Raw genomic sequence first — 10774 nt, forward strand, 5'->3', positions numbered from 1 at the left:
AATGTTAAGCCAGGCGTGGTGGCACACACCTGTATCCCAGAGCTAGGGAGACTGAGACAGGCATATCCCTGGGCCAACCAGTCTAGCTGAATTGATAAGCTCGAAACCAATGAGTGACCTTGTGTCATAGGAGGTGGATGGTGTTCCTGAGGACAATACCTGAGGCTGACCTCTAGTCTTCATCCACATGCATGAGAACCACCACACACCCATATGCACATCCTCACACATGCGCATGCATACGCACACCTACACAGTCATTTTCACAAAGAAATCACTTTTACACCTACTAACATCCTACTATTTCTCCTCTCTCCTTTTTTCCTTTGATTTGAGAGTGATCGAAAATATTCTAGGTCTTTTCCTCTCCTATTCGTTTTTCTTTATTAAATAATGTTTCAGTCATGCTGAACTAACCATTTCCTAGGAATTTCTTTTTTGCTTAACATTATATAACTAGCAATTTTCTATACTCTATAAAAGGATATTTCAGCCAGGTGTGGTGGCGCACGCCTTTAAGCCCAGACCCGGAGAGGCAGAAGTAGGAGGGTCACCGTGAGTTCGAGGCCACCCTGAGACTCCGTAGTGAATTCCAGGTAGCCTGAGCTACAGTGAGACCCTACCTCGGAAAAAAAAAAAAAAAAAAAAAAAAAAATAGATGGATTTGTAAGTCCTCCAAGTGAATGTACTGAGATTTCTTGAACCATTCTCTTTTATGTGGACATTCACATTGTCTCAGTCCATTGCTCTTATACTTCAAGGTCCCCTGCTGCTATGGACTCGTGGCATCCTGTACCCAGGCCCCATGGCACTTCTCACACATTCAATGAGTTAATTTGTTACATGGGTGTCTCCCCCCTCTCTATGAAGGCAGAGACAGTCTATTTGGTTCTTCACAGTACCCACAACACATAGGTCTAGTGATAACTAGTATTCGCTAAACGCAACTAAATGAGAGAACAAATCAATGAAAAATGTTCATAGGATTTAGGTTTTCAATAAAATCCCAAGGAATTAAATGAGTTAAAGGAGTATGTTTTAGCATTAGTACTCTGGCTGTAACCCAGGATTTTATACACGCCAGGCAAGTGCTCAAGCACTGAGCTATATTCCTGGCCAAGAAATAAATTTTTTAGGGCTTTACATTTATATTATCTAATATATTTTCAAAAGGACTTTTTAAAATATTTTTATTTATTTATTTATTTATTTATTTATTTATTTATTTATTTATTTGACAAAGATGGGGAGAGAAAGAGAGAGAGAGAGAGGGAGTGCCAGGGCCTGCAGCCACTGCAAATAAACTCCAGGCCCATGTGCCACCTTGAGCATCTGGCTAACATAGGTCCTGGGGAATTGAACCTGGATCCTTTGGCTTTGCAGGCAAACCACTTAACTGCTAAGCCATCCCTCCAGCCTCAAAATCATATTTTAAATTCCTAGTCCTATCACCAATTTATAAGAATCATGATACATACTCTTAGCACTGGTGACTAACATCTTTTGTTTGCTTCTGACTTGGATTGTTTTTGTATTTTATTTTAGTCAGGGTTAATTAGAGAAACAAAAAAGTTTTTAGAGCTGGGTGTGGTGGCTCACGCCTTTAATCTCTGTACTTGGGAGGCAGAGGTAGGAGGACTGTCATGAGTTCGAGGCCACCCTGAAAATCCATAGTGAATTCCAGGTCAGCCTGGGCTAGAGTGAGACCCTACCTCAATAAAACAAACAAACAAAAAAGTTTCTTAGAGTCTGGGGAGATGGCTCAGCGTTTATAAGTTCTTGCTTCTAAGCCTGGATTCAAATGAGCACTATGCACATAAAGACAGATGCATAAAATGGTGAATGAATCCAGAATTCATTTTCAGTGGCAGGAACCCTAGCAAGCCTATGCCTCTCTGCTTCTCTCTCCCTCCCTCTCCTCTTCTTGAAAATAAGTATGTTTAAAAGTATCTTAATGGGGCTGAAGAGATGGCTTAGCTGTTAAGCGCTTGCCTGTGAAGCCTAAGGACCCCAGTTCGAGGCTCAATTCCCCAGGACCCACGTTAGCCAGATGCACAAGGGGGCGCTCGCATCTGGAGTTCGTTTGCAGTGGCTGGAGGCCCTGGCGCACCCATTCTCTCTCTCTCTCTCTCTCTCTCTTTCTCTCTCTGCCTCTTTCTCTGTCTGTCGCTCTCAAACGAATAAATAAAAATAAACAAAAATAAAAAATAAAGGCATGCACCACAGCAGCACCTGCTTTATTTTTTTTAAAGTATCAATGTGTGTGACTTTCCCCTATTTTTTTTCCATCTGAAATGGTAAAGAAAAAGAATTTTTTAAAAGTATCCTAAGTTTAAATGCTTAAATTTGCATTGCTTTAGTACCAGTGAAGCTGAAGAAGCTGAACAGTTTTCCCGGTTCTACAAACTCCTGTGTGCTCCATGTCCCAAATGGTCTGGATATGTTCTTTGTTGCTCTAATCAATTCATAGCATTTCTTGTTACAGGAAAACTGTGCATACTTTCACCATATGCTTTTTCATTTTGGCATTTTTTTTCTTTGATGAACATTTCTTATTTTTGTATAATCATAACTACCTTTTTCCCTTATTCAAACCTCCTTTCCTTGGGGATTATTTAAATAACGATGCTAATCATGATTTCAGACTATGTTCATAGATTTCCATAAACACCACTAAACTCTAACCAGCCACAGAGCCCCTGTTCCTTATATGCCCACTGTGAGTCTAGGCAAGAAGCATCGATCACTATACCTTATCATTTTCCCAGCCTAAGCTACATTCCCTCTCATTCTCTCTGTTTTGGTCAGTGGTATCACTTCCAATACAGACTGGGAACCAGAGATGTGTTTTGACACTCTAGCCTTTAATTACCTTTGTGCTTTTCCCATCTAAGAGCCTCTCACACTCCCTGGGGGCTCAGACTCCTCATTGTCTTTCCAGACCCCACAGTAGATCTTCACCCCACCATTTCTTCCCCATGTGTAAGCTTCCTCTGTTCTGCTTATACCTGGCCAGGTGAGGCTGCTGGAGCTCACAGGAGAAAACCATGCACACCCACAATGCCTTCTGACATCCAAATACAACGCACTTGCTCCCAGGGCTCCCTCAAATGGATCTCTTTTCTGACCTGTTCCTCCTATTTTACAAAGGGGGAAAAAAAATCTTAGAAAACATCTCGTTGAAATTTCCCATTTTACAGAGAGGCAAGGAAGCGGAAAAGCATTCCCCCAATCCCCACCCCCCACCTCTAACATTTCACATGCAAACCTTCCGGCTGAGCATCAGACACAAACGACCACATAACAGATGAGCTCTTCTGTTTTTAATATACTTTGATATGTGTTTGACATTTTAAAGACATTATTGATTTTCAGATAGTTTTCAAACAGAATCTATCTTCTTTATTAAATATCCAAAAATTTTAAATTGTTCTGTTCTATTGTCAGCTTTATGAAAGCAAGAATGATGCGTCTCCCTGGAATATAATGGACACTTTTATAAAATTGTGCTTAATGAATGACAGAAGAAAGGAATGAGGAGGCTTTTAAAGTCATTTCGTAACATCTCAGTTGACAATTGATGCCCATAAAAGATAAGCTTTAGCATTTTAATTGCCATATCACAGGACTAACCTTAAATTCAGAGAAACTAACTCTGGGTAGTCTTTTGTACTACCTGAGAACTCAGAGCTCTGTTGAGGCTGAAACAACCTTTATTCCATCTATGAAAGGATACAAACTAATATTACTTGAACTCTACAGCATATACATACATATATTTTTTTTTTCATTCTCATCCTCCCTCCTCTCTCTCTCTCTTTCTCTTATTTGAATACAAATGTGGTCATAGGATCAAATGTTGAGCTCCCCGTTCCCAGCCATCAGCACTATTTTGGGAGGTGGTGGAAATTTTAGGAGGCAGAGGTCTAGATGGAGGAAATGGATCCCTGGAGAGAGATCCTTAGGGGTATCTTGTTCCTGGCCCCCTCCTGTTTATTTGCTTCCTGTCCCCCATGACGAGAAGAACATCTTCTGCCACATGCTTCTGATGCCTTGATGCTCTGCCCAAGCACAGAGCCACTCAGCCATGGACTGCACCCTCGGAAATAGTGAGCAAAATAAATCATTCCGCCCCTGAAGTTGCTGCTGTCTGGTGTCAGTGATGGTAAAACTAAGTGAGACAGAATAATAATTCTTTTTTTTTAATTTTTAATATATTTATTTGAGAGCAACAGACACAGAGAGAAAGACAGATAGAGGAAGAGAGAGAGAATGGGCGTGCCAGGGCTTCCAGCCTCTGCAAACGAACTCCAGACGCGTGCGCCCCCTTGTGCATCTGGCTAACGTGGGACTTGGGGAACCGAGCCTCGAACCGGGGTCCTTAGGCTTCACAGGCAAGCGCTTAACCGCTAAGCCATCTCTCCAGCCCCAGAAAAATAATTCTTACCAGCGATGATTAAAGAAAGACATCCCTGCTAAGCAAAGCTGAGAGCCTAAGGACCCCCAGCCCGATGGATCACAGGGTCAATAAGGCACATAGACTCTAACATTCTAGCTCTTTCAGAATACAGCAACCTGTCTTAAAGAAATGAAATGAAATGAAACTTCTATCACTTTTTATGTATTTATTTTGGTTTTTCGAGGTAGAGTCTCCCTCTAGTCCAGGTTGACCTGGATTTCACTATGTAGTCTCAGGGTGGCCTCAAACTCATGAAGATCCTCCTACCCCTGTCTCCCCGAGTGCTGGGGATTAAAGGCATGTGCCACCACATCTGGCTTGCTTTTATCACATTTTTAAATGAGCAAATGGCCCCCAAAGAGAAAGATTTTCAACATTTAAACAAAAACCTATTAGTGTGTTTTTTTTCCCAGTCAATGATACCCTACTGGATTTTTGAAGATAATATCGGTGTTCAACATGGCTGCTAAAGAATATTAGAGATGCTAAAATCTAAGATGTGGCATGTGAAAAAGTCTCTAACTTGCATGGCCACAGGCCTTTATGACACACCAATCTCATGAGATTCAGCCATTATCCTACCAAGTGAAGAAGAACCAGGGCTAGTGTATTTTCCCTCCTGGTTCTGAATTCCTCCCACAGGCCAAGCAATACGCTAGATTTGAACACGAACATGGAGAGTTTGGCCTAAGAATAGCAGGGGAAAATTGGGAATTTTAACAGCTGCTGCACAGGAATGGTTTTTACAATTTTTAAATGGCCTTAGGAATTTCAAACACAGTAGGGCTCTTTTCTGACGTCAGGCAACATATTGATACTAATACAGGTGAAATGCAACTTTTATCTTTTTTAAGAAATACGATTTAATAACCAACTTATGCCTTTGACTGGCTAAATTTTCTCAGTTGTTGTTTTTTTTTCTCTCTCTCTCTCCTCTCTCCCTCCTCTCCCCTTTATTTCCCCTCTCTCTTTCACTCCTCTCTCCCTCCCCAATCAATGGGATCAGTCATTTCTATTCAGCAGTTGCATATCACCCAAACACTTTACCATTCCATGTGAAGCCCTGGGAGTGAGATTCCTGGACTTGTGTTAGAGTTTCATATCCTCTCATGTTAACCCTAACTATGTGACTAAAAGTCAGTAGCTTCCCAGTCCCCCAATCTTCTCCCATCCTGCTCAGCTTTACAGGAATGTCCAGTATAACAATGAGAAGCACCCTTCCCCCCTACCCCCAGCAATCTAGCTTCAAGACCTGGGGAGGGCAACGTTTGGGGGTGAAGAAGAAGTGCATTCTTCTCCCAATGTGGTGACAATCCCAGCCCAACCATTTACCTAAACTACCTGTGTCAAATGGTGGGTAACAGTGAGGGTATAGGTGAAAGCAACACAGGGGAACAGCTGCCCAGCAGTCCCCTGCGGTAATTACTCACAGTAAATACCACATTGTGTTTTTGTAAAGCTACTGCTCAGAGCAAGGGGTACAGTGTGTGGCCACCCAGATCTACAGTGAAATCCTTGCTGTGACCTTGGTGAAGCCCTTCAGCTTCTCTGAGCTTCATTCTCATCAGACAAAAGGAAACACTTTCGTCTGTCTGCCTTCCTCCTAAAGACAGTGTAAGTTTATAAAACAATATCAAGACACAATACGCAAGCTCATCACGCGAGGACTATGCTCTCCACAAAGGCTGTTCTGCCTGAGAGCTTCTCGGTCCCTGAGACCAGTGTTCACCTCATGAATCACACTGTCCATGCAACTGCCATGACAACTACATCTCCACACACACACACACACACACACACACACACACACACACACACACACACAGATATACTCACATATACTGTCCATCTCACACATACATGCACTTCACTGATTATCAGAACTTATGGAAGTGCTCCTTCCTGCCAGCAAGGATCTGTCAATGCCCTGGGCAAACTCTGGATCCCTCAGGGTGTGACTATTCTAGAAACATGAATCATTCTGCAGCTTGGGCGGGAAAGAATGAAATTAAATGGTACCCTTGAGGTAGCAATGCATTTCTTTAGGAATTTTATTGAATGTTCACAAATACTGTACAACAGGAAAGCAGACTTTCAAATGTGGTTCTTCTTTGATTAAACTAGATGGCACTGTGGGATCACCCTTTTAATGCCCAAGAAAATCCTATCGCATTACAAATAATTCTGTTGCAATTGAGGACAATCCATGGGGCTTCGAGGAGTCCTGGTTATGTATACATTATTTCTGAGGGAATCTGTCAGAGCACAATGGCTACTACATAGATAATTCAGGCAATATTAGCAATACGTGTTTACAGAAAACACACCCTGACCTATATATTCAGAATAAAGGCGCATGTGCCCTGTGCAACTCCAAATAGCTGCAGCTTCCACAGTGGCCAAGACCTTGTTTTATACTTCTGTCACAGTGATGGCTATAGAATTTGACTTTTGCCCTAAAGATTATTTTGATTGTCAGCACCACAAGTGTACCTACAAACTTTCAGCATAAACAATTATTTTCAGTATGATATAAATTTTTTTTGGGGGGGGGAGGACCTGCTTTGAAGAACGAGGATGTGATGGTGACAATGTCTCCCACAACTCTAGCCATGAACTGAAACAACCTATAACCTGAGGAGTGAGAACAGGGCCCGAAGGCACCCTTTGCTGAAGCTAGATAGAGGAAACATCCGCTCTTGGTTCCTAACAGCTTCCTGCAAATCATCACCTTGGCCAGAGCAGGGAGGCAAGAGGGGTCAAGCTAGGCTGCCCTGGCAACAGCAGCTTTGAGGGCCCCTGGAGTTATCCAAATGGGGATGAGGGAGAAACATGTGGCCACATTCTTGCTCACCCAGGGACCCCAATTCAGAGGCTCCCTAGCAACTAAATGTACCAAGAGATTCTGGCACGGTCCTGTCAAACATTACCCCTGGCTGCGTTAAGTCACTCCAGTGCAATCCTCCTTGTCCCCTTCACAGAATCTCATGACCTCCAGCACTGGCTATTGCAACCAGAGGGAAGAAAATGCCCTGCTTTATGCCACAGACAATTCATACATCAGCTTTTTCTGCATCAGTCCCAGACGCCCAAAAACTGGGGTAGCCATGCCTGCTGCTGAAGCCAAGTCATGTTTGCACATCAGAAGAAGCTCCTCTCTCCTGAACCCTACACGAGGATGAGGGCAGCATCCCAGCACTCCTCTGGGCCTGCAGGGTGCCTCTCACACTTGCAAAGCACCAAGAGGTCTAGCGTGCTGCCTGTAGAGAGGGGCACACGCTGAGAACTGGGTGCTGACCCTGGGTGTCCTCAAGCAGCTGCAGAAGGGCAGCCACAGTCCTAGGAAGTGCGGGCCTTGGAAGTCAGAAAGTGTTACCAAGTCTGGCGGGAAGAAAGAAGCCGAAATGTGAAAAAAGAGAAGAAAAGCAAGAGGGGAAATCCGACGAGGAAGAAGGAAGGCGCGAGCGACCCGGTGCAGACAAGATCTGAAACACGAGAGAGAGTGAATTTCATCGCTAAAGAAAGCAAGGGGGGAGAGAAAGAGAATGAGGGCGCGGGAAAGAGGGGGAGCAAGAAAAGGAGATTTGGGATGAGGAGAGGAAAAGGAGGATGGATTCTGAGACACTGCTAGCTCGAGGCAGAGGGGGCGCTCTTTCGGGCCACCGGGGCCGCTTCCCCTACAAACGCTCCTAAAGACCAAGCAGGCCAACCTTGCGACGGACAGACGAGCCGTCGGTCTTAAGCAGCCTTGGAGATGCTTCCTGCGACCACCACAGCGCGGCCAAGGTGGGTTCCAAGTCACCCAGCGCCAGCTCGCGGTGGGGACTCACTGGCCAGGCGCCAAGGTGCGCCCTTAGGTCCCCAGCCGCTGCAGGCGGAGCCTCCTCGACCCTGGTGGGTGGCCGCGCTCTGGGGTGGGGGGGGAGGGTACCTGCATGCACAGCAGCGATCGCCAACTCACCTGGAAGGTCTCAGCCTGGCGTCGCGCTTGCCGTCCACCACGGCAGGCACACAACTGGTGAGCTCGGTCCAGTCGGCGTGCAAGCCGCAGCTCCAGCCCGTGGAGAACCTGGAGAAGAGCCAGGTCTCCCGCTTACCCGGTCGGTGGCAAGTGCATTTCTTCTGGCCCACGCGACACTCACAGGGCTGCTCCAGCTGGATGTTGCGCACCAGGTGACGGCCGAAAGTGGTGCCTCCGGTCTTCTGGATGTGCAGGAACACGATCAGGTCATCGCCCTTGATGTCGAAGTCTACCTGGCGCAGGAGGTCGCCGCGGCTGAAATTGTAGCGGGGTACGAACCTGGCGGAGCTCTCATCCTCCGAGCGGTACGGATCCGGCACTGGGGAGCTGAACGCCTGCAGGCGGAGGAGCTGGCATTCTGTGCCGGGGCACACGTATTGGAGGACGATCACGGCAAATAGGAAGAGCATCACCAAAGCCAGCAGCAGCTTGTTGGATTTCTCATCCATGTTCCCGACGCTGGGGGAAACCCAAGCTCGTTACGTCAGTCCCGCAGCTCAGCCCGCGCTCGCCCGGACCGCCCCCTCCCCTCCCCGGCGTCGCCGTTGCTCCCCTTTCCCCTCCCCTCGGCCCCGAGTACTCCACCGCGGCGGCGGCGCCCTTCCCCGCTTGCTTCCTTCCTTCCCGGCAGGCTCAGCGCTGCGACTTCTCCCACACCCCCCCTCCTCACCCCGACTCCTTCCCGCTGGCCGCCTGCCCCCTCCCCCGCCGGAGGTCCCCGGAGCCCCCTTCACAAGCTTCCGTTCCCGCAGGACCCCTCGATCGTCCCCCTCCCGCCCGTAACTAGCCTCCCTAACTCCATCTGCCTGGGTCCGAGGAACCGGGCTTCTGGTCCCCCGCTCGCCCGCGGCTCCCATCTCCATCCCGCCTTGCCCACCAGACTCTTCCCCCGGCTCTTCGGAGCCCGCAGCCCCCCGGGCGCGCGCAAAGCTACCCAACCGACTCGCGGGTCCCCTCGTCGCACGCCTCCCCAAGCCCGGTTCCTCGCGTGCGCCCCGTCACCCACCCGGTGGCAGCTTCAAGGGAGCTCGGGAGCCGGGCTCGGAGTTTCCCCGAGAGCGAGAACCCTCCCGGGAGCCCGACTTGCAAAGCGCAGACCACGCGCTGCCCTTTCCCGCGGAACAGCGCGGAGGGAGCCGCAGCGCGGTCAATGTTGCACGCCTTGCGGGTCCGGAGAGCAAACCCCCCGGCCCCGCGATCAGCCACTATCCCCCTAACTGGAACTTTGAGCCTCTCCCTGGGCTCCAGGCTGCCTTCCCTCCCGGCATGGTCCCTGCACGCCCTCGGCCCCGAGTCCCTCTTTCTCCCACAACGTACCTGGCCAGGGGGCCGAAAATCTTGGAGAAGACCGCACCGAGCACGTGCTTGAGCGAGTGGCCCAGGGCTGCCAGGCCCCGAGTGAGCAGGGCCCGGCCGAGGGAGCCCAGGTCCCAGCGTCGCCTGAGGTCGTGCATCCGCCTGCGGCGGCCTCGGGGCAGCAGCGCGAAGAGCGGGGCGCGCACGGCTCCCGCCAGGGAGGAAGACTTAGCCTTTAGGGGCTTGTCCAGGAGCTGCTGGGAGTTGAATCTGTGAGACACACCCCTAGGAGGGCCCGCGCGGACTGAGACGGCGAGCGACCCGGGCCGGCTGGCTGCCAATTCGGCCTCTACTCTGGAATGCCGGCGGGGACAGGTGGTGCGGGCGGGCGCTCCTTGCTCCGGTTGCAGCGTCGTCGGCCCGAGCGCCCGGGCTGCAAACGCAGGCAGTGCCATTCCCCCCTTCAGGCAACTCAGGGTACTAAGGAACAGGAGCGAGCTTGAATTTATATAATAATGCCTCTCGCCCCAGAGCTCTTCACACAAGCAAAAGACCAGGGTTTTCTCTTGTCTTGGAAAACAGAGGTCACTCCAGGGAGCGCATCCCTCCACTTTGGCCCATCATTTCAACCTCCCCTAAAATAGCAGAGGCGCAAATTGGACCTTTTCCCTCTCTCCTTGCCAATTTCCATTCTGCAACGGAAGAGGGGGTATTTTCTGAAAAGGTAAGTCAGCATGGAATAAAAAAAAAAAAAAAAAAAAAACATGACTAAAAAACATTAGGGGGAGGGAGAAGCATTTTCTAAGCAAAGACACACTTCCGCCTTTTTTCTACCTGAATCTCCTGCACCAAGCCCAGAGCCTGCAGGAAGACATCACCCACTAGTGTTTCTTGAATGAAAGGAATACGTTCTACGGTGTGCCCTTAGAAAACACTACATCAGAGCGAGACCTTCTAATTCAAAGTGATGTGGTTCATGAGAAAACTGAGGCCCAGAG

At 48.4% G+C, this 10774-nt stretch overlaps 1 protein-coding gene across 4 annotated transcripts in view; it reads right to left on the minus strand.

Moving 5' to 3' along the window:
• Hs6st2 (heparan sulfate 6-O-sulfotransferase 2) overlaps positions 1-10428 on the minus strand; it is a 332754-nt gene extending 322326 nt beyond the window's left edge. The window contains exons 1-2 of one of the 4 annotated variants that reach the window (XM_004653978.2): positions 9798-10428; positions 8421-8939 (exon numbers count right to left, since the gene is read on the minus strand). In XM_004653978.2, the coding sequence (XP_004654035.1) occupies positions 8421-8939; positions 9798-10231 (953 nt within the window). In that variant the 5' untranslated portion in view covers positions 10232-10428. Of the gene's footprint in view, positions 1-8420; positions 8940-9486; positions 9585-9797 lie in introns of those variants that run through there. The other 3 variants (XM_045140720.1, XM_004653979.2, XM_045140721.1) reach the window with 3 other exon arrangements.
• Between the last annotated feature and the right edge of the window lie 346 nt (positions 10429-10774).

This window comes from Jaculus jaculus, chromosome X (genome assembly GCF_020740685.1).
Source record: "Jaculus jaculus isolate mJacJac1 chromosome X, mJacJac1.mat.Y.cur, whole genome shotgun sequence".
NCBI lineage: Eukaryota > Metazoa > Chordata > Mammalia > Rodentia > Dipodidae > Jaculus > Jaculus jaculus.